At 44.1% G+C, this 24099-nt stretch overlaps 1 protein-coding gene and 1 long non-coding RNA gene across 9 annotated transcripts in view; one reads left to right on the plus strand and one right to left on the minus strand.

Annotated features, from left to right (window-relative positions):
* The window catches only part of CNTN3 (contactin 3), a 107427-nt gene extending 104526 nt beyond the window's left edge, over positions 1 to 2901 (plus strand). For both annotated transcript variants that reach the window (XM_055806237.1, XM_055806238.1), the window contains 3 exons: positions 5 to 117; positions 1981 to 2149; positions 2767 to 2901. In XM_055806237.1, coding sequence (XP_055662212.1) covers positions 5 to 117; positions 1981 to 2149; positions 2767 to 2867 — 383 coding nt within the window. In that variant the 3' untranslated portion in view covers positions 2868 to 2901. The remainder of the gene's footprint in view (positions 1 to 4; positions 118 to 1980; positions 2150 to 2766) is intronic.
* Positions 151 to 24099, minus strand: part of LOC114011180 (uncharacterized) — a 209866-nt gene continuing 185917 nt past the window's right edge. For 2 of the 7 annotated variants that reach the window (XR_008747500.1, XR_008747498.1), the window contains exons 4-11: positions 17591 to 17675; positions 9742 to 9841; positions 8389 to 8510; positions 5655 to 5811; positions 2749 to 2884; positions 2233 to 2335; positions 1373 to 1534; positions 151 to 935 (exon numbers count right to left, since the gene is read on the minus strand). This is a non-coding gene — a long non-coding RNA (uncharacterized LOC114011180). Of the gene's footprint in view, positions 936 to 1372; positions 1535 to 2232; positions 2336 to 2748; positions 2885 to 5654; positions 5812 to 7287; positions 7389 to 8388; positions 8511 to 9250; positions 9348 to 9741; positions 9842 to 15307; positions 17551 to 17590; positions 17676 to 19734; positions 19834 to 24099 lie in introns of those variants that run through there. The other 5 variants (XR_008747499.1, XR_008747502.1, XR_008747503.1 and 2 more) reach the window with 5 other exon arrangements.

Below are 24099 nucleotides of genomic sequence, written 5' to 3' on the forward strand. Positions count from 1 at the left end.
GAAGCACCCAGTCAACCACCAGGAAATGTCGTGTGGAATGTCACTGACTCTAGAGTAATCCTCAGCTGGGAGGAAGTAAGAGCTATGGAGAATGAGTCCGAGGTGATTGGGTATAAGGTAAGTGAAAACAGACCAGAAAAGTATCTGAAAACAATCCACAGTTTGCTTTTTGCTGTCTTAATTGCAAGGCAGCAAGTTCAGAGGATGCACAGTACCACATCTAAAGCATTTCAGTAGTGTCTCCTTTGTCAAAAGATGTTAAATCATATTCTGACAACGTCTCATAAACCATGGTCCTTTTACCATCAATGGTACACTAAACGCCTTGTCCTCCTCATGCAAACACAGCTGGGGAGCTGCGCTGCCAGCTCTTGGGCTCTCACCCAGATGTATGTAACACTTACTGTATAGAAACGTGTAACTCTAACCCAAATGTATAACATTTTGAAAGAAACCAAACAACCCAAGATTTAATCGATGGGTGGTTTCATTTGCTGGCCAGGTGTATTTATTAGTACCACATATATCAAACTGATACTCTTTAACCTTTTTCTTCTTACCTACTGTAGGACATGCTCATTGTCTCGATAGAAGTCACACTGCTACATCTAAAGTTAGAAATCACATTGCTACTCTAAATCTGATTGGCACACAAATGTACAAGTATTTAAATATGTCATGTCTGAAGTGTGTTTAAGAGCACAGCTGAGGGTGTTCCTGATGAGCTGCATACAGCTGGATCCCACACGATACGTTCCTGCATAAAAGATACGCACTGAAGGTCTGACTGTGCCGTGTTCTGAGTTGTATTGGCAAGAAATACCTGTGGATGTAGGATAAGCCACCTAGTTCCATAGAGGGGAGCTGCCCTGAAAGCATACTGTGTGGTGTGTCAGACTGTACGCTCCCATCTCCCACAACAATTCCAGGTTCCCCTGTGAAGAGCAGACATTGTTAAGTACACAAGGATAAGCAGAACTTTGATAAAGCTGGTTAATTTTACGGAAGGAAAGCACTTAGGGGTCAGGTTTGCCCCAGAAGGCAAGCGCAGTACGGTTAACAAAGTCGGCTTGCCGGGAATGGAAGAGCCAACAGCTGATGCTGGATGCCGAGGAGCCCTAGGGCAGGTGCTGTGGACCCGAGCCACGCGGCTGCAGCCCTCCAAGAGCATTGGGGAGCGTGTCTCCAGGGCACCAACGCGTGTAATTCCCATGGCTTTGCATTATTTTTTTTTCATTTCATTATTATTGCCATTATTCTGGGGGAGTTGCTGTTATTTGCAGTGGGAAACTCCCCTGCTTGTCAAATTTCTGGAACTCTGCCAGGTGAATGCATTGGATCCATGTTTTTTTTAAACTCTGCCAGGACATACCTCTCTCTGCACCTAGCCTCGCCACTTGTGCTGGGGAAGCCGTTGGGCTCATCAAGCCTTCAGCACAGGAGAGAGCCTGATGTTGCTCTTAAATCCCTTCTCTTGTCCGATGGTACTGAGCAGAGGGCTCTGGCGTTCAGATGTAGCTCCCGTTCTTAAAACCTAGGGCACCATTGCAGTTAAGTTTCATGACAGAACAATCGTTCAGCACTTGCAGAATATCTCCCAACACTGTCTGTAATGTTGATTAGTTCTTTACTTCCCAAACTACATGTTGGCATAAGAAGCTGATCTAGATAACGAGAGATTCCAATCGGTGGGGTAATTTATCAAACAACACATTGTTAAGATAACAGAATATATTATTCATCTGTTATCATTATACATTGTGCCATATTAGATTAAAGGTGGAATAAAAGAGCTTGATTGATTTTACCTTCTTTCTTTAAATGAAATTCTGCCCTAGAATATTCACCAAAAATCGGATTTTTTCTGTTGTCCCATCTTTTTAAAGACTGAAACCTTGTTTCTGAGAAACACAAATAAAAATTGCAGGGCAGGTCCTAGTGGAAGAAATGACACTCTTCAGCTGTTTACTGGTGTTGCAGGTTTTGTACAGGACCAGCAGTCAGACCACCATGAATGTGCTGAACACGGACAAGACAACAGCTGAACTTTTGCTCCAGTTTAACGAAGACTACATTATACAAGTAAAAGCAACAACTGATGGTGGAGATGGCACTAGCAGCGATCAGATCCTGATTCCCAGACTAGCTAGTAAGTTGAAGCTGAATCACTATGATTTTGTCACGTGCTTACGTAGGGTCCCCAACCCATACTAGAACCTCCTTTATACCGACCATGGTACAGGGATACACGTCTCGGCCTTGGTGTGGTGAATCATCACTAAGTTTGCAGTTGACACCCGGCAGTTGTCACAGCTTGTCTTTGCAGGAGTTGAGTCTTTATTGATGGGGAGAAAAAAAGAATTAATACTTGTATGTTGTATGGTAATAAGGTAGTAAAAGGAAAAGCAATTAACAGTTTTCATGCCGTTATGCACGACAAACTTCATTCTATTGAACTGGTAAATCACCATGTAAATTGGCATTAAAAACAGGAGATTTTTTTTTTAACTTTTTCTCCTCTTTTTTTTTTTTTTTTTTTTTTTTTTTTGTATTATTGCCTTGAAAGGAACGACCATTTGTACCGTTTCAGCATTTTGCAAGGCAGTTCTCTAGTTTTAAAATATTTACTCTATTTTTGTATGTTTTCATTGCTTCTCAGACATAAAAATTTATAGTAATTTTTGTTCAGCATCTAGGAAGGGTAATAATTTGGCGCAGCAGACACTCATGCTTTCATTTAATCCTGACCTTTTTCATTTGTCACAGGTATGGATGCCAGAGGTTCTGGTCCATCAGCCTTTAATATCTTCAGTGTATCCAGCTTCTTACCAACAGTATTTTCCTTGGCCCTTAATTCAGTGTTGTGATGATACATTCTCATTTGCTGGGGGAAAAAAAAAAGATAGAATCGGTTATTACAGAAAAGTGCTTTTTTTAAAAAAAACTGCAGTGGTTAATGCATGTTTTTCTTCTATCCTGACGTGTTTTTAAATTCTTTGTATTTCACTGTAAGGTTGAAGTAAAAATACCGTGTAAAGTTTAGCAAATCCTTTAAAAAGGAATCTAAAATGCCTTAATACTTGAACCAAAGGAGTTTACATACTACATACTTCAGATGCAATGTAAGGAAGAGGGAGAGCAATGGTACTAGGATCAGAGTTACAAGGAAGAGCTTAGTCCAGTGAGAAAGTCCAGTTTTGCAGTGAGACTGAAGTGTCTGGGGTATGTTCTGCATTGTTGTGGTAACATCACTGTACATACATTGTACATACAGGATGAAATCGGAGACATGGCGTTTCAATCAGACGATAACGTGTTGGCCAAGCGGCCATTCTTTAAACAATGTCATAATCCAGTAGTTTTGGATCAGTTTTTCTGATGCCCTTCACAGAGGTTACTCTAAATCTAACCAGAAATCAAAGCTGGAGAAAAGTCACAGTATGGACGTTAGTTTTGCACAGTCCACACTGTGGTGTCCAAGAGGCACAGCTTCCACTGCTACTCTTAAGAAATAATTTCACAGCTGTGTCTCAAAGAAGGCTCTCTGTTTTATCGCAGCCTAGGTTTACGTACCTTTTCAAGTACCTAACCTTCCTCTCCATCAATAGATTTTGAAGTTAATTTCCTTATATCCCCACCTTATATTTCTTAACCACGTTCTTTATTCATAACCAGATTCTCCCACCATCATTTTTATTGCCCTTCTCTGAGCTCCTGTCAGCGTGGTTCACTAAAAAAGGGCCCAGTTGTAAGCATTATTGAAATGCAGTTGCACCACGGCCTTATGAAAAGGGACTACTACCCCCTCCTGACCTGGGGATGTGGTGCTTCCAAATATGCAGCCCCAAATTAACTCACCCTTTTGTCTGCCGCACTGCACACTGTAAACTCACCTTTAATTCAGTGTTAACTCTCCTTCCTGCTGCTTTTCAGCCAATTCAAAACTATTTCACCTGGTCTGTCACTCCAGTGTACCCCATTACTGTCATATGATTCTGGTAAGTTTATGGCAATACTGTAGGTTATAATAAGAATTACACAAAGACACTTCGGGCTTGCTATTATAGAGAAACCTATGCTTTCTGTCAGAGCAATATATTAAAGATACATTAAACCTGGTACATTTGACTTCTATATTGTGAATTGAGTCAATCCAGCCTTTTAGACACCTTTTAGAGAGCTACCTACATACATGGTAGAGCAAGTGTTCATGTGACATAAAGCATATCCTTTTAAAGATTTTTTTTTCTTTTTTAATCTCACAGTATTACTACAACACACAGAACTATTAAGGGAGAGAACCAGGATTAATGAAATTAAGGTAGCACTGTAGAAAAAATACCTTGATATGCATTCAAATATCAAAATACCTTATTAGTATCACATCCAGATGGAAATACGTGCTAACTGTTGAAGTAAGCAAGATCTGTATATACTGTACATATATAGTTATAAATGGCTAGTTGCTTTTCAATGTGGCTAACCAGTGATGTTTTCAGACACTGCAAATGGGGGGGGGGGGGGGGGCGGGTGGGAGATGGAGAAACAGGTGTTACTAGTAAGTATATAGTTATGTTTCATGCAACAAAGGGTGACTCTTTCTATTCTTGTTTCACAGAATTCTAGTTCATGTTCCTGTATTGCCATTTTCATGCGATTACATTGTATTATTTAATTTCTAGTTATATATCTCCATGAGATATGTACAGAGTACCTTGTTTCATATTGAAAAGTTTGAAATTTATCCTTAAACTTTCAGTTGTGTGTGTATCCTATGGTTATCTGTATGCATCTTTTTCTATTACTCTAATAAAATATTTATTACATTGAGGGATACTAGAATATTTCAAAGTATTATTGCTTCTTCATATTTTATATTTGCACATATGAGGATTTACTGCACCTTCAAGAGGCTTCTGCTGACTGGCACTTCTTGGCAGGGTAGGTAGATGTTTCCTTTGCAGTAGCTTTGCTGCCAAAAGAATAAAATCCCAACCTATATACCAGGCCTGCTTCTACAGATAGCAGGGCAGGAGGGAAGAGAGGAGTAAGGACATAAATACGTCCTGGTTTTGCCCCAGAGGAGTCAACATGCGTGGGGCAGGGACCCACAGTTGTGCTTGAGCTTCCGAGCTCTACCTCTGCCCACAGGTTTGCAGCACGATGGACAAAAAGCCATGTGCCTTTCCCCATCTGTCTATAATTAGGCTGTTTCCTCTCCTCTGAAATTTAAAATAAATAAATAAATCGTGTAATTATATTGAAGAAGAGTTACTTCTTTATAATAATTTATTTAGTATATCGCCACTTAGCATTAAATTTCATGGCCTGTTTTCCCCTGCAAATTGCCTGTTCCTTACACACTGCAGCTTTCCAGCACTAAACCCTTCTCCCTGCAAACACAAGCAAATCAGAACTATGTATTTTAAGTTTTTAAAGCATGGCTTCTACCTATGTAATGGTGCTGCAGTAAGGGTTAACAGTAATCCCAACACGCTTACAGTTTTCCTTGAGTAAATCAGGTTTTCCCTTTCAGATAGTTGTAGGTGGCACCTGCTCTGTTTCCCCCAGTGCTCAGATTCACCTTCCTTTAAATGTTCTTCTGTTTGTTCCTCATCTCAGTATTAGTGTGTGTTTGGGGTAATAAAACTGACCTGATTCTCCAGGAAGAGTTTGAAAAAAGTAAGTTGCTGTTGGGAAAGCGTAGGAAGAAAACGTGAAGAGCCAGTACTGGGGAGGGTGAGGGGTCCCTGAGCCAGCCCACCTCCTGCAGGCTTTTCCGGAGCAGCTCCTGTGGTTAGCAGTTCAGTCCTGGGGAGAAAAAAAAACAACAAGAAAGAACAAAATCAGTGATAATGAAAAACTTGAATAACATTAGTTGTGTGACGGGAACTGTGGATGGGGGGGAAAGTATTTCTGCCATTCTACCTTCACCTGTACTTGCACCAAAAATAGGCAGCGCTTTTATCACTTACAATTGCTGTTATTTAAAATCCAGTAAGAATAGTAGGCTTTAGTCATCGTTTTTAGGAAAACACTATTGTATGCTATATTTTCAATACCCTATCCAAAACCAGCTGTATTCCTCCAAGCTATTCCGTAACGCTGAAGGCTGCCAGAGCAAAGCCAAAAGCTGGGCAGAGGCAGAGGAGCGGCAGGCGGGAGCGGGGAAGGCGAGCACCTCGGCCCGGCTCCCCACGGCAGGTAGGCATTGTCCCATGGGAGCGTCCAGGGGGCTTCTCTGGGAGCTGTCGGTGCGACTCAGTGGGGCTTTTTGGACACTTAATTCAAACTGTCACTGTGCAAAGGAGAAAGGCGACGTGAGTCCTGCCACCGGCTGGGTCCGCACGCCAAGGGAAAAGGAATTTGATACAACTTGAAAAAAAAATGTTTGCAACTGTGTGTGCCGCCTCTGGAACGTGGAACAGCATTCGCTGGAAGGCGATACGGGAGTGCTGTGGTGTGGGATTTGGAAGTCTGGAGGGTGAGGGCTGGTTTTGGGGTTAGTTTAGGGACAGGTGTAACGCTGCACTGCTCTGCCCCCAAGATCCGTGTTCTAAAGGGTTTCTTCTGCCACCTGAGTAGTGTGGGGTTTTCATTCTTTCCTGACAAATCTGTATGAGGGGTCTTGATGATTCCTGCTGTGCTTCTGAAGTTTGAATTTCTCAGAGGTAACTGGTTATAAGAATTAAAAAAAAAAAAAAAAAAAAAAAAAAACACACAACCTTTTTCCTTGGACGGTTTACTCTGTTGAATATGTTGTAAACATACAGGATCCTCCATGAATACAAAATGAGTTAAAAACTAATATCACTTTAGCCCTAAGAAATACTGGAGATCTCCATTTTCTACTTAATTTGCCTTTCAGTGGTGGAATGCAGACGTGGGCAGTGCCTGTCAGGTTATATATGTTATGTCTTAATAACAGGCAATAAAGCAAGCTGTCCTGCGTGAGGGAGTGCATTAATCTGACAGCTTTCTGTCTGAAATAAATAACAATGGAATATTGTGAAAATAAAATGAGTTTGTAAACAGGCACTCGCTCTCTTAGGAAAAACAACCTGCTCGATTGTTTTATGCTAATGCTTTGAACTCGTGAAAAGCAATAAAAAAGGATATGTTTAGCAGAGATATAACTGAATGTCCGTTATTGTTGTTCTGTCGAGCCTGCTGGATAAAAAGAGGCACTACTTTTTGTCAGATCTGATGCACACATAGCACAAGCCGCAACATGACGTGGGGGAGGATGGTGCGCCTCTTAACTGTATCTTTAGCTATCAGTCTTACCCTCTTAGGAAGGAGCTTTTCTGCGAAGGCCTCTCACAGGTTGTAGCTGCCTCCCCGGCGTGCGTACGGCTCGGGTCTCACCAGGAAGAGGGACGTACAGCCTACAGAAAGGGAAGACGTTTGTCTTTTTCCAAGCTGAACACCTATTTCAACAGCCTTAGCGAGCGCAGGCTGCCAGCACCCTCCTCCTTCTCCAAGGTGCTATCAGTGTCCCACCTTCGACTCGTTAGCCCTTTCCAAGGCCAGCCGAGGATGCGGACACCTCGTCGGCATCGGTGGGACCGGTCACTGCCACACCAGAACGCTGGCCGCAGGGTGCAAGGTGCAGACAATCCCAGCAGGGACCTGCCCTGCCACCGCACACTTCCAGCATCCGCGGCCAGCGCGGTGGGTGCCACCCGAGTAGCTGAGGGCATCTCACCTTTGCCAGGGGAATACAGCTATGGCTGGGAGTTATCCTGGGACTACGCCTGTATGTCTGTGCATAAGTACACTTCCCGCAAATACAGAAAGTTGTCAGTCTAAAAATAACCCTAGCCTGTCACCAATTTTGAGTCTGTTTTGATGTTTTCCTCTTGCTGACAATGGCTGCATGTTGCCAGTCCTCTGGCTCTGTCCTGCCTCTCGTGAGGTGCATCAGAAAGTTCCCCTTCCCAACAGTCTGATGTTTCGATGAACAAACATTGGCCTTCCCTTCCATGGGTCCTCTCCATCCGCTTCACCTGCCATGTCGCAGTGTCTGAGGGCACTGACTGTAATTCGTGCCATGCTCTTCATTTGCTTTGGTTTCAGACTCTGTTTTGAGACTTGTTTGTGCATGAGAATGTTTTAGTATTAGAATTTCACAAGACCCTCATGTGCATCTTTCCTTTGTTTTTTCCCCATTGTTAAGGGTCAAGAATCCTTGATAAACCCATTCAGTATTAAAATTTCTTTTCTTGAGCTCCTTGCTGATTTTTTGAGGTCAAGAAATAGCTTTGAAAGTCGTTTTGGTTTTTGTTGTTTTTTTTTTAAATGCAGAAATACAGGAGACATGCCAGTAACTCTATGTAGCATTACTAAGACACTTTCTTCCCAATGTACCCAAGATTATTTTCTTACCCTTTAAAAGCATAATTAGTCCTGTGAGATCTGGACCATGCCTGCTCTCTGTGCTGTGCTCTTCATTCCATCTTGGCAATTAATTCCCTTTGGGTGGGAGAACATCAAGGCATTGGCAAATCCTGAAAAAAGAAGAATCAAAAGCATCCCGTTAGGAGCTGATAGAAAGGATGCAACTTCAAGATATTAATTAATTCATCCCATAATAATTTAAACTAAAAGCAACTTCTAAGACAGGGGGACATCCCAGAACTACCCACTAGAAAAGAGCAACTTTTGAGAGACACCATCTCCTTGCTGCCCACTCAGCCTCCAGTCTCCCAAATCCCGCGCTCCCCGGGATGCAGTGACCTAGCTGCAAGAGGAGAAGGGGCAGAGTCACTGCTCCCCCTCCACCGCCAGCTGCGGGTGCAGGACTGGGATCCTCCAGCAGCACACACGGAGGGGTTGCGCGCTCTTGGGTCAAAGGTGGGACCTAGAACCTGCTACCAAACGACCTGGCCATCAATAAAACCGCAAACATTAAAATGCTGCCTTTGAACGAAGGTGACTGGCCGCTGCACTCCGGAGCAACTCCCTGAGCACTACCACAGCATCCTCCTGCCCCGGGACGCGGGGGCCTCCCCACCAGCCACAGAGCTCCAACACACCCAGGCAGCCCCTCCGAGCCCACCTCGGGACTCGGGACTGCCAGGCCCTCTGAACTCTGCTCTGCAGCCCGAAATAGAAGTGTGGATTTTTTTTTTTTTTTTTTTTTTTTTTGGGGGGGGGTCGCCTCAAGGGAAGGTGCTGCAAACGTTCCCCTGACGTTTGAGCACCTACACACGCTCTCCGTGCCCGTTAATTTAGCAGGAATACTGACAGGAAAGCCATTCATCGGGATTGCTCTCCCCAGTGAGTTCGTTTTGGAGGATCTTTCCATTTTATGCTGGAACACAAGCAATGACCTGTTACATCAGCTAAAGACATAAAAAGAAATTAATCAGAGAAAATAAGGGAAAGCCCTCTCTTTCATGCCCTTTATGATACAAATAATAAATAATTTTTCCGAACTGAGGACCTGTAAACAAGTCTATGTATTTAACAAGAATTTCTCTCATTAGCAATCCAAGGAGGGCCATGGTTAAAGCAGACAAATCAATTTTTGTCACACTTTCTAACATTGCCACCAAACTGAGGCATTTAAAGTTACACTTGTCACAACACTAATTATCTATCTGAACAACAGAGCTCTCGGCTGATTGAATGAGTTCGTCTGCAGTGAGATCATTTCATCAGCTGCATCTGATCGTCATTACTTTTTGGATACAGGATGAAAATCGACTATAATGACAGAAAATATGGCTTTGGTACCTTTACAGCAGCTTCATATGAGACAGAGGGGAACTCTTCTGCAGCATCCAAAAGCTTCTGCTCATGTACCGGAAAACAATGTCTTGGGGGGTTGTGTTGCCTTGGAAACATGAAAAATAAAGCACCATTAATTGCCTATTTTCAAGCAACCAGACTATCCAGTGCTGAGGGCCTGATCCAAGGCTAATGAAACCCTTACCCCAATTTCAGCAGACGCTGACTGATCGATCAGCCCTTCCAAACAAGGAGAGAGCCCAGGCAGAGCAAAGCTCAGCCAAGTTTTACTTCTGACCATGTTTCCTAAGAGTTACCAGAAGGCTTCAGGCAGACACTCAGAGTGCTGCTTTGCATCCTTGCCTTCATATCCATGACTTTAAGTCATGTTTACTTTTTAAAATATATGCTCTCTTTTTTCAGTGAGATACTGGCAGCTGACCTGATAAATATCCATACAAACATGTATACAAGATCTATATAAATCCCACGTATGCATCCTCTCCAGATAGGAAATTGTGCTAATAGTCGCTGGCACAGAAGCATGAGTTCAGCCAGACCTTCTGCTATCATTCTTTCTGCCCAAAATACTGCCAAATAGCAGTCTTTACTATTATATTTTCTGTATAATCATTTTTAACTGTTAATTAAACATTTTTTTAACTACAGGCTGCTTGCTTCTTTTCCTGCCATTAGTAGTGGTGCTTTGGTCCTAATTGTAAAACTCTGTGAAATAGGTGAAGACTAAAACCAAACTTTTCTTGTGGGAGTTTGAAGTTGTCCTAAAATTTTCTTTTGTAAAGACTGTTCGCCCCCCCTGCCAGCACAGCCGAAAGCAATCGGCTAAACCTCCCATCACAAAGGTATGGAAGGATAAAATAATTCCAGTAAAATCTTTTTAATTTTTTGCATTCTTCTCATTCGTGAACTATGCAAAATATCTCTTTCATTTACAATGAATATTAATCCTTGCCTATCAACCAAAGCACAATTTTAGAGTATTTTGCACTCGTTCATATTCACAAGGTTGACCACCATCACTAAAGACCTTTGATGATGGATGGTCGTTTCAGACTTGGGCCAGGGTTTAACCCAGCAGTACCCGACACCACCGGAATCATTTCATTAAAGAGGTGCCGGAGCGGGGCGAGGTCCCGTGTGCCGCACAGCCCCTGCAGAGGGGTGGCAGTGGGACCCCAGCGCCCGCAGCTGGGGGGTGACCCCGTGCAGAGCGCGAGCCAGGGCACAGCCTGGGCCAGCGCGGAGCCCCCCAAGGGACCCTGCCACTGCTCCCGTGGGGCGTAGCAGGGGACACAGCGAGGCCACATCGGCACCTGTGACTGCGTGATGGGCACGCTCGTCCCCTTCAGCCCTGAGCCCTTCTTGCCCCCACGGCCATGACCCAGCTCCGGCCTCGCCGTCGCAGCAGCTGGTACGAGAACGGGCACAGTTCAGCCACAGCCCCCAGCTGGCTTCACCACCCAGCCCCAGGAGCCCGACGTGCCCATCCCAGCCATACCTACGGCTTTTCCATCACATGCGTACGCTCCTGCTGAATCATAGCATCTTTTAGGTTAGAGAAGACCTTTAAGATCGCTGAGTCCAACTGTTAACCCAGTACTGCCAAGCCCACCCCTGAGCCGTGTCCCTGTAAAGGGCTCTGCCCCACCACTGGCACCAGCACACACCAATTCCAGACCCGTTCCAGTGCTTCCAGGCAAAGCGCACCAGCAGCATTGAGGTTAATGAGCCAAATAAGCCAAGACTGCAGCTCTCCAAGGTCTCTCACTGCCTCCTCCCCACCTGAGCTGCTTCGCCTCTTAGCATTCTTCTAAAGAAGCATACTTAACAATTTAAAAAAGGTAACCCACCAGGAACATCCATTTGTTGAAAAATCATCTAAAGCCAGACTCAAACTGTTTTCTCCGTTGGCACCGGTCAACAGCTACAGCTGGAGGGCTCGTGTCAGACACTGGTGCTGGTCCCCAGCGCTCGGCGTGTGCGTGCTGGGGGAAAGCCGTGGGGCCACCCTGCAGCACCCGCGCCGGGCGTGCCCCGACCCTCCAGCACAGCCAGGGGACGGGGTCTGGAGATCCTGCCCACAGCACGGGGATGGGGCACAGCCACCTCCCAGGGAAAGCATCGCTTTTGTCTTGTAACACTATGCAAACACAACAAATGCTATTTTTACATTTGGCCTCAGCTATTTTAAGCAAAAATTTGCTTTAAAAGACACCAAAAGACAACCTTTTCCTTCAGTTAGCCATCCATTTCTAAATGAGCTGTTTATATCGGTAATTCCGAGTTTTCTTTTCTCTCTCCAGTTTTCCTCAGGAATAATGCCACTGGCAAACTCCATGAATCTCTTTGGAGTCTTTCTGAAGGTTAAACTAACTACAAGAAAGCGGGATCAAAGGGGAAAAAAAACTTTATTCTAGAAGCACAGAAATATTTACATAACACAAGATAAGCTAGAACTCATTTCTACGATGTAGACGCACTTGTAAAAAAACTGTATAAAACCAGGCCATTTTTAGTTTGCTTGGGGAGGGGAGGAGAAGAGATATTTTTGTAGCTCATGTAACAGAAGAGAGACAAGGCTGGCAATCAGCACAGTACGTAATGAATCTAATTGAACCGATCCAGAGTTTTCAGGGTTTCCTGCCTGAAGGAAAAGAATCTCTCGGAGCCATTTTGATGCAGAAGAGGAGAAGAGAATAAAGGATCCCGCCGCAGCCCAGGGCTGACGCCTCCTCCGGGCAGCAAACCAAGGACCAGGAGGAGCCCAGCTAAAGGTTAAACGTCAGATGACAAAGCTGAATATTGATTGGGAAGTCACTGCCAGAAACAATGGGATTGACGCAGGCAGCCCTCGGAAAGCAAGACAGGAGTTTTAGTTTGACTTCTTCTAAGCTGCTCTCTGAGATCCTCAGCTGTGACTGCAAATTTTTGCAGCCCTCTACTGATAGGAGTGATGAGGAAGAATTCAAATTGATTTAGGGCTGGTCATTGCAGAACAATAATAAAAATGAAATGAAAGACACTTTTTTCACAACACATTTCTCAAGAACTGGCCTCTTTTTGGCCAGCTTTAGTAAATTCAGAATAATGGGAAGTTCAATACGCTTATCAATATTTATTCTAACGAGTTCATCATCTCTCCTCACTGATGCACTGGAACCAAACCCATCAACATTTCGATATCAAACACCCACTTCTGCCTGCCCTCAGAGAAGCAGAGCCATCCGTTCTGCCGTTAATTAGCTATCCTCTAGGAAGAAACGTGAAAGGCCGTGCTTTAAATTAGACCCATCTGGTAAAGGCTTTCTTGAAAAGATGAGACTTATGTCATGTTTTGGAGCTATCAAGAGGCAGAGTTTTCCCAGCAGAGGCCATCTGTCCCAGATAACTGCTGCCAGCCCTCAGGATTACAAATTAGTCCATAATAATTGTTTATATGAAAGGACGACTGAAGGGTCAGGAGGCTGACCTCTGAATATGAACATCACAGTGGAATCTAATAAACGCCCAGGTACTGAGATGAGGAGCGGGGCATCGCTTCCCAGCACCTCCCTCTCCTTCCAGGAAATTGCAGGACTCTTGCTCCTCTTTGGGTTCAAGCAAGAATTGAGATGATGATGCTTGTGGCCATTTTCCTACTTAACTGAGTATGTGCTAGAAAGTGTGGGACAGGTTCAGGTCCCTCCCTTGCCCAAGCAGTTTTAACTCAGTATCTGATTTTCTTGAAGTCTCGTAGATTAGAACCCTCCCTTGCACCTACCTGAACTCCTGGCTGCACATCTGGGATGAAAGCCCAGCTTTTGGAGATGAAGCTAACGCAATTTCTAGACCTGGATAACGTGCTAACTAGGTTCTGTTACACACAGCCCACGGCACAGTCACATTCAAGACTAAATCGCCACAAACCACACTTCCCAAACCACAGAGGAGTCTCAGACCACAGCCAGGCTTGGATCTGGTTCCCCCCCCCCCCCCCATTCTATGTAGTTTCAATTAATTTCCAACGTGCCATGTGCTGTATTCTCTGGTCACAGTGCAGCTGAAGTGCAATCACACGAGTCCTGCTGTTACTAAAGCAGCTCCTGTCTCGCTGCTCTTATCGGGGCAGCACAGGTCTGGGACCAGCTTGTAAGGAGAGAAATTGCTTACATAATTTATGATGTCTCTTGTTGTCAAAATAACCCGACAAGCTTAAAAATATAAGCAGACACTGTGAGGAACAATATGCTTAAAATGTTGTGTTATATGGTAGTGGCACAGAATGGAAAACATTTGAAATTAGAAGAGAATAAAAATGAAAGGTATTAGAGAAACATCAAACACTTTCTGTATTTCACCCATCAATAATGCATCATACTTTGTTTTAAAGACAGAAGATGATGATGCCCAGGTGGCTCAAGGAAGATATTTGAAGTTCCAAATAAACATTACTACAAGTGGACTGTGCTGGTGGCATGTCACCCCTGGAACGGCCAGGGAAGGACCTGGCAGACAGCTGCAGCACACGGGCTCTACAGGCATCTCTCCTTCGTGAGAAGAACAAAGTGCTTGGACATCTATTTCTCCGTACGGACAGAACACCCACGTTACTTGAGCACAGTAACTTGTACACAGAAAAGATGCACGAACGAACATGCCAAAAGGCACCAGAGCATTGCGTTTGCAGAGGAAAAATCTTCCCTGCACAGCTACAGCAGGACAGGACCCCAGGCTCCTGACTTCAGGATCTACTTACAGAGATGAGGAAAAATATATAAAGTATATAGACAGAAAACTGAAGGAGCGGGGGGCTGTTTTCTGAACGCAGAGATGCTGCTGATTGCCAGGCTGCAGACGGACACCACGCGTTTTAGAAATGAGTAAGTTGTTGGGTTTGGAGGTTTTTTTACCACATCAGTTGGATTTCTGACTGTGGGAATCTTTTCCTCAGAGAGGCTCTTTTCATAGGAACAGCAGGGCATGGAACGGTAACAGCATGAAACGAGAGATCTTGAAAAGCAGCGCTGTTCTGCAGGAAGCCGTGCATTTGCATGTTAAGCTACATCTATTCCCTGAATGCTCAGACACATGAAAGCAACCCCAGATTTTTAGTTAGCAGCAGATCTTTTAGCTTCAGCCTGAATTTAAAGGTCATGCTTGTTTAGAGCTTTCTTTGCACTTAGCTGGAGCAGCGCTGCACAGCTCTCCTTGGGAGGAACGGTGAGCAAAGCGCCGGCACAGCCCGGGGTCACAATCCTGTCTGTAGCACATGCTGTCTGACACTGGCCCCCGTTCCCAGCGACGGTGGCCCCGATACACTGGGATGTTGTACGAGAGACACTTCTCTGATATCGGTGACCTTAACAAGAGCTTTTTAGCACTTGTTAGGGCTGTGACAGCTGAATCTTTTTAGGCATGTAAATGCAGCGCAAGTGGAAAGCAACTGAACAAAAGCCACTGTCCTTTTCACAAAACACAGCCCTAAGGGGAGTTCAAGACATTTAAACTCAATTTTAACCTTTCTCATCTTCAGAAATCAAACTTATTTTTGACCAAGCTGAAAGTTTCCTACCTGGCATGGAAAATTCTGCCCTTCGGCTTTGTGCCGCGTCTCCCTCCCGCCACCACTGGCACGACCAGCCCATCGGCCAGCCAGGGCTGCAGGGCAGGGACGCTCCGCTGTGCTTCTTGCTCCTCCTCATCCTCCCATGACACCCTGATGAACAGTCCAGCATTGTAAGGTTGTCATCAACACCACCGAGCTCCTCGGTATGCTGTTTCCTCCCTTACTTTGGCACTCAGAAGCAGGTGAAGTGGGAGATAAAGAATAAAATTATGACCCTTGTCAGCATCCAAATGAGCAGTGCTGATGTGGCCGCATGTTTGAATATTCAGGAAAGGAGCAGATCTACACACTGGGTTTACTGACAGAAATGTTGGTCTTGGCTATCGAATTCCTGGGTTTGAAGGGTGCAGAAAAATGATATGTATACAGAATGGAGAAGAGGCGAGGTCTTGCTTTGCCTGCCAATATATAAAGGACTCAAGTGATTGTTAGTTTGTTTGCCTTTGTGACTGGATTGATATGGCTTATGGCAAACTACCCTGCTGATAGAGATGAGCAATTAAATATCAATAGAAGCTAAGATCTTTGGATCTTCACCTGAAACGCACTGGGGAGCCGGTGGGGAAGGACCCCCTGAGAGACTGATCCAACCCAGAAGGAGCGGACACCCTCCAGAGGGTTATTATTTCAGTTCGTCTGGACTGTTCATTTCTCTCACATATGCTGGCGACACAGCACATGGTCCCATCTCCTCTGGAGGTGGAACACAACTTCTGAAGCCACAAGGTGACAGGGGTGGGGACAGCTCTGGTCTCACACAGGCCCATCAGTGACACACACCCCAACGCTGAGAGCTGAGACAAAAACCCCTCAGGCTTCCCAGCACAACTGCACGTAGCGGGACTTAAAAAGTCCCGTTCCGAGATGCCTGCCTTCCCCTCCCTCAACTTCCCCTCGTGGTACTGAGAGATGATTTCTCACATAAGCGAAGGAAAGTGCCTAACCTCAGAAGAATATTATTTTAAAGATGAGCATGCCTTACTCGGAAATCCTAGGTGCACCTGTTCAGCGCTTCACTGAAGGGCGAGTTCAGGTCTGACAGCAGCTGCTCCCAGGGGTACCGCCGGCGTTACGCAGGGGCAGTGGGTAGATGCAGATGGCGTCACCAAGCCAGCAGGCTTGCTTAGCAAGGCAGAACATCAACCTGGGGCTTTGGAAGACTCAGGTTCTGGCCTCCCAATTCCCTTGCACGAACACATTTATGCTTTGGTCTGTTGCCTCCACAAGCACTGACGGTGCTGAGGCACCTGGTGTGCTGAGACCACTACTTATCCTGATGATGAGCGTGACAAAATTGCTTGGGGTTTGGATTTGGTTTTTTTAGCTGCTTGCTGTATCTAGGTAAGTCACTTGTCTTACACTTGGAGTAAGATTTCTGTTGCTTCCTGCCTGTACACCTCCCACCCAAAGGCATCTTCTTCCATTATTGCCATCCCTGGGCCACCCGTTCACAATAATATTTGACACTACAAAGTCTCGGAGGTTTGCTGTGTCACCCAGCACCGGAGCACCCTCCCAGCCCCAAAGCACCCTGAAAGATTCCATGTGCCTGCCTCCAAGTGTCCTGCTATACATCTGCCATATAGCACAGGACTATGGTCCGGACCAGACCACACGCTGAGGGGGGAAGAAGAGGAAAAGAGATTCTTCTTTTCCCTCTCTCACTTCAACAAATGCACACCGGGTCATCATGCTGGCTTATGGCAGCCGGTGCTGCCTTGCACCCCTTTGCATCCACCTCTTCCCTCTCCCCTTGGGCAGGCCATCAATCTGTCACCATTCTGGGTCTCAAATGCTACCAGTGCGTGCCCCTGAACTTCCCCGGAACTCTTCTCCTTTCCAACTGCATCCTCTCCGTGTGTGCTGCATTAAGCTACCCAAGCTTTACTGCTACATTTAGGGTACAGAGCAGAAGTTACATAAAGCAGCAGTGTCCCTGTGTGTAAGGCAAAACTGGTCTTACGTACAGGATGGAAACACTTGTAGCTCACAATGGCCACCTGAAATGGGGCTATATAAAATTGCAGAGCACACCAAAATAGAGAAAACATATCTGACACACCTATAAAATGCAAATATTGCCTATTAATTTTAAATGCATTATTTTATGAGAAATGTGGTCATACTGCATTTAAATGTGTAACTATCTCAGAATTTAGTGCATCAGTTGAAAATTTTCATGGCCAAGATAAAAAAAAAATAAAAAAGCTTTGAATCACAGTTACTCACTTTTAGCATGCTCATTTGGGGTCTGCTCAGGCTCTCGGGCGCAAATAGCTCCGTATCACACAATGCTGTGGTCAGGAAGGATTGCCTTGGGAAAGAATTGAGAGAGAAAAAGAAGCTGAATCACTGCAGAGTCAGTATTTGGGGAATGCCGAGGAGTCCCTGTCAGTATGGCAGGCTCTAACGTGGGCAGCACAAGCATGGACAGAGGCTGCAAAGTACAGAAGCCAAGGTTTACATTTTCATATAGAATATAAACGACTTTTTTACAACCCATGGCCAGCTTGGATACAGGGTAAGTTAAGAGGCATGCTTAAGTTAGGAAGTCTACTTTCTGCTTCTGATTTTGGGCAAATCCCCTTCTCCTGCTTTGTGTTTCCCAGCACAATTTATCATGTTCACCCTCGTGGGCTACTGCAAAACAAATCACTCCATATTTTGCACAGTACTCTGTAGATTCAACCTTACTAGTAACACTTTCTCAGATAGTCTCATAGAAGCAGCATGTAATTCTGAATAATCTCTCCCATTCAACAAAAGATAGAAAAGTCATTAGTGGGTCTACGCAAACAGGATTTTATCAAGTTATCAATTTTGGCAGAAAAATGCCAATTCCTTAAAACAGAACCTTTTAGAAGCAAAAGTGCTCCTGATTAACAACAGGGTGAGAGAGAACTGGCAAAACCATTTAATTCTGGTATTCACTATGGAAAATCTGTAATTAAGTTCCTGCCCCACATCTCTTACTCACATTTTCATTTTTAAAAATGTTTACTTTTGTATTCTGCAAGGGGATGATAGGCACTTCCACCAAAACCACCAGTTTTCCTTTCAGCCTGGCATTCCTTTTGCCATCTGTGCTGTCGTGTTTCCCTTGGTGCGCTGGTCCCCACATAACGAAGATGCTTCGATCTACTGGTACAGCAGCACGTTGTTACATATCGCTTTAAGCACTGCGGCAGTGCCCAGTGCTGGTACAGCCAGCAAACCAGACTTCACCGGGAGTGGTGTTCATCTATTAATCTATTACATTAGCATTATATATACTAATCTATATGTTATATAGGAGGGAGAACAAGCATTATATACAATACATATTACAGTATCATTAATCTATTACAGAAGCTTAAAAAAAATAATCACAAACTGAAACAGTGCTCTTACACGTTAGTCCAAGACCACTAAAATACTTGCACATCCTTGTTTTTCTGTAGTGATTTTGTATCATCACTTGAAAACAATGTTCATAATTTGGAATAAAACCACCAAAATTCGACAGCCTTTAACAAAGGACCCCCTAAGCCTTAGGTTGGTGTATATATGCAGTCCTGCTGTTCGAAAGGCAGGGATCCTCCAAACCTTAGCCAATGTGCTCCAGCCTAAACAAACGAAGTTGTCCCACACAAACATTTCCCGAGAGTGGGCTTCATTCTGAAAAGGTAAAAAAATCCCCTGTGGCCACATCCCTAAGCTGGGACATAAGGTACCGCCATGCACATGAAGTTTAAAGTTATATGGTACAAAACGTGCATAACTATGAATGTTCTAACCCGGGAGTTTTCACCACAGAGCACTGTAATATGGGAGCAGCTTAGAAATGTTTTCTGTATGAAAACGCAAAGCAAGCACTCGCTGTCCCGATGTTCTTATGAACAAGTAAGTTATTGACAATATCTGGTTCTTCTAGTGCAAGTTCAAAGCCCACAAACGCAGCCTTGGACCATCACAGAAATATGGAAATTGCTTTTATAATAAAGATTTTTTTATGATTCTCATTGTAGGCTATTAGGCTGAGGGTCCACATTTGTAATTCATGTTTATAATTCAATTATTTACATAATGGACAAAAATGCAAAAGCAAGTAAGATACAGAGTAGAAATATTCATAGTTTCTTATTATGGTAAAAAAAGATGACTTCAAAACATAGCTTTAAAAATGAAGGCCAACATTATTTCTAGACGCGCAGCTTTTAACGGTCTCGAAAACACACTCAAAACTAAACCAACGATAAGCAAATGTTAGAGATGCAATACATAACATTCCAGGCTAATACACAGGCAAGATAACATTGGGAAAGAACTGGGAATTCTTGCCCTGAAACCACAACGCCTTAGTACAGTCACAAAGAAGTTAGAAAGCAACATACCTGACACTTTTCCCTACACCTGCAATGGGCAAGAGAAAGCCCAGCCCATGAAAAGGGCTATTCAGTGGCCAGCCACGATATCCTTTGCTTGAACATATGTAAATCTGGATAAACAAAAGACAAAAATGAAGGCTGATATGTACGTTTCCATCTTCTCATCATGCTTGCATTGTTAAATGGAGGAACACACAGGGCTGAAAATTACCATGCAGGTGTTTAAAAGACATCCGCAAGCAGTTCTGCTATGGTCTAATTAGTGTTCTAATACATATTACAGTGCAGAGTCATCATTATTTCCTCTTCATTAGCTGCTGATATATAATGCATCTTAAAAAAATGTCTAACCCTTTTTTTAAATAAAAAAGAGCTTGTTTCTTCCAGTAACATAAAAAAAGGCAACAGGAATATGATTAATGCATGCCATCTAAACTACGTGCATTAAACATTAAAAACCAATGCACCATCTCAGCCTAATGTGCATTTGCAAATTATAAGATATGCTTGTCAATATTAACACTTGCACCAAATGCAAGGTTGTTTAGAAAGAAAACAGCAAAAAAAAAAATCCTGCTGTCTTTTTGTAAATGCTGATCCCTGTTCCTACTCTTTGGAAAGAAAGAGACCACCAAGTCCACCAGAATGCATCCAAATTATTCAAGGCGTGGTCTGACCTGGTGGGTATAGAGCTACAGATGTATCTGTCTTGTAGTCACTCTGCGAGAGCTGTACACCAGCTTTAAATTAATTTTGGCTAGCGACAGCACTCCCCCTGCCCAAGCATACAGCTGTAGGATGGAGAAACTGCTACAACGCTGCCACTCCTCTCAGCTTCTGGGATGGACTTTGCAAGCGGACTGAGCTTGGCCGTGCTGCAGCTGACCTGCCCGCAGGACCCCAACCAGCTAGAGCAGAGCTAACGCACACCTGAACTACAGTGTCACAGCAGCAGAGCCCGGGTCTGCCAGAGGCTGAGAACACCTCTGTCCGTCAGACACACCTGAAACATCTCCCCATGGGATAACCTGTGCCAGGGACAAGGTCGTCTCCCAGCTTGTTGGCCAAGTTTCTGTTGGTGGTACAGCGTCTTTGGTTGTTCCAGTTAAACTGGGGGTACAGTCACTTACCCAGCCCACCCTCTCCTGCTGTCCGCACATCCCCTAGAGAAACCTGATGATATTTTGGGAGATTGAGTGATGTGTCAAAGACCCAGCTCCTTCCCCTCCCCTGCCTGTGCAGGCTGGATACCCACAGAAGAGCACTAACAGACACCAAGGTATCGCTAAAATAAGACATTCCCTTTTCCATCTAAAAATTTCAATTCTCCATCAAATGTTGAAAATTAAGATGAACTTACCAGAGGGGACAGCAGCTGAGGAAGCTGCTTGGCCTTTGACGACAGCCCTTTAATTACAGCACATGGCAAGTCCTCAGCAACGTGCTAATTATGCCTGATCCCCCAAACTCAACTTAAAGCTTCTCTGCAGTTCTGCTCTCCCCCTTCTCTGACAAAGCAATAACAGATGTTCCACAAACTGATCCCTTATGAAATGTAACACCAAGTCTATAATGAGGTTTAACTGCAACAACAACAGATTTTACTCTTCCTCTAGAGATCTACAGAAATCTGGTCCATTTTTAGAAAAATTCAAGCTATGGGGAGCAAAAAACCCTAAAGTTGATGCCAGTCACAAAGCTGATACAAGTAATTGAGACGTCCGGGCTGCAGGGCCATGCCCCCTCGCCTGCTCTGCATCCAGCAGCCACTCAAACATGGATTTAGACCTTGAACTAAAAAACTGTGGGTGAATTCACACCCTGCTGAAGCTCACTTGTATCTCACCAGTGACTTTGCACTGCAGCGTCACTCTGTCCTCGTCGAGAATGAGCCAGGTTCATATCAATACCATTAAGCAGATGGAAGCAGCTCCAGGATTTGCTAGGGACGTTTCTGTCCCTGGCACAAGAAGACTTTTTTTTTTTTTTCCTTGGGTTGAGTGAACACATCACTTTCAGTCAAAATGAGAGGAGGTGCTCACCTGGGGCTGTCCCCTTGCTGAGGGACATGGCAGCTCACACCACGTTATACTGCTACGGGCGCACACCGATGTGGGGTCCAAGTCCCCTGGTCTCATGATGGGGTGAGAAGAGCAACCTGCCAGCAAAATCCACAAAGCCAAGCCAGGACCAGTTCGCTAGCTCCCTGCTGGGTACTCTCACGTCTTGGCAGAGCCATGCTTCATCGCGAAGCCTCAGAGCGTTGCGATTCAAGAGCACCCCACAAACAGAAGCAACAAGAGCTGTGACTGATGCTGCGGGTAAGGCTCACTATGCCTTCACGTTAAAGACAGAATCAGCAGCAAACAGGTTAAACAATTTAGCACAGGTTGTTCAATAAATCAGTTGCAGAGTCTGGGTTGGAATCCAGAGATCGTCTCCTGCTACCGTCTTGATTTAACTTTGCTAGAATCACCTTAATTATTTTGTTTTTTTGTTGCAGGCAAAAAGTTGAGCATAGGAAACAGCACAAAGCCCTGTGCAATGCTGAGAAGAAACCATGATGGGATTTTGTCTCCTTTGCTGAGAATACCCAGGATAAAGAGCAAAAGGCTGAAAGCAGATAGGCCACTCAGTTTTCTTGGTTTGTTTTTACAGGGGTTTCTTCCTTTATCTTTAGTATTAGCCAAGAACACTCCAAAGTTTCCCAAGGGAAAGGATAATGGTGTCAAGAAAATTTAACATGTATTTGAGATGAATTCAATGCAGCTCTATTAGCTTTAGGTCGGGTTTTGGTGGTTTTTTTTAAAGACCTGTTTACGTCTCAGCTTAAAGAAACTATTGAACTGCATATAACTGCAGTGGTGTGCTATACCTCGAGCCATATTAAAGTAGCCTAGAAGCACAGCAGTTTGATAATGTCTTAATGTACCATGGACATAGCATTTGATTTCATATATTGATCACTCTGCACACAATTAGTTGAGTAAGTGCAGATTTACAGTCAGCGCTGCTCCTTACTCTTGTTTTCTGTAGTGAATAAAACTGGCTGAAGCGTAAGTGTGGGAAAGCAATCATGGTTCCTGACCTCAGGAGTGACATCCATCCTCAGTAATGAAGCACAAAGGCTTTTTAAAATCGTGCAGAAGAGCAGTCTGTTGGAGTTACGCTGACTGGTCTCTCACTTATGATTTAAAATTATTTTGAATGGATGCTTAAAGAAACATGATTTTAAAGTATTTTTTAAATTGAGGTTAACCTCCAGCTTTAAAAAAGTCAGAGAAAGAGTGACTACTTAATTTCAGTTCCAGACACTTCTATATTCGACACATAAAAATTGAAAAAAAAAAATATATATATATATTTAAAGGCAACAATAATGGTTTTCCTCCCCCGTTTGTCTGAATAAAGGTTGCAGGTATTTGTATTGTATTCTAGTTGTTGATTACTCAACAGATACAGGTAAATGTCTTTTATCACCAAGACTTCTGAAGATGTTATTTTGACGCGTCCACTTGGACCAAACCCCACTTATAGCACATCAGGAAGGAACTGTAAAATCAATTAATTCAACAGCTATTTCTGCAGCCTAAAGTGTAATTACCCATGAAATGTTGATGTTTTTCAGGATAGCAGAAATTCATCATTTACGCTTAACCTGGACTATATTTTCCCTCCACGCATCCTAGAAGCGGTGCTCGGATGTGCAGACAGAAAAGGGCCGGTGAGCCAGTTCTCACCTATTCTGGACCAGTTAAAACATTGTTTTAATGCTTAGGAAGGTGTGGTGGGGCACGGGCAGATCTTCCAACCACCAACCAAAGCGTTAACCAGATGCCTACCAGTAAAGACACTTGTCCCCTTGGTAACGCCTTCTTTTTTCCCCTCTCCCACCTTTCCCCTGCTTCTTGTCCCACTACCAGAGGATGTGTCTGTAGATGAGGAGGTTTCTGAGTAACTTCTGTGCAGACTCGTAGGGAGCCATCTCCTACCTCAGAGCACATGCCTGCACAGCAGCAGCTCCATGACAGCAGCAGCAAGGTACCACCTGCCAGGCTTCAAGGGCATGCGACGGGGCTGGATTTCCAAAAGCGCTGCATCCCCTGCACAGAGCTATGTTGAGAAGTTTGCTCCAGTTAGGGATGCTGGATATTAACAACAACTCTAAACATAATGATTAGTTCATCTGCCTCAGACTTACAGTAGCCTTTGCGTGAAAGTATTTTACAGTTGAATAACTTTAATATTTTTTTTAGCTCTATGTAAAAGAGGCAACACCAGTATAATCCTTAGAATCTAATAACGATTCCATCAGTGTAAAATCATTATCCTTAGGCAACAAGGAAACCAATTCAATTATGATGTTGGTTG

This window comes from Falco peregrinus, chromosome 5 (assembly GCF_023634155.1).
Source record: "Falco peregrinus isolate bFalPer1 chromosome 5, bFalPer1.pri, whole genome shotgun sequence".
Lineage (NCBI taxonomy): Eukaryota > Metazoa > Chordata > Aves > Falconiformes > Falconidae > Falco > Falco peregrinus.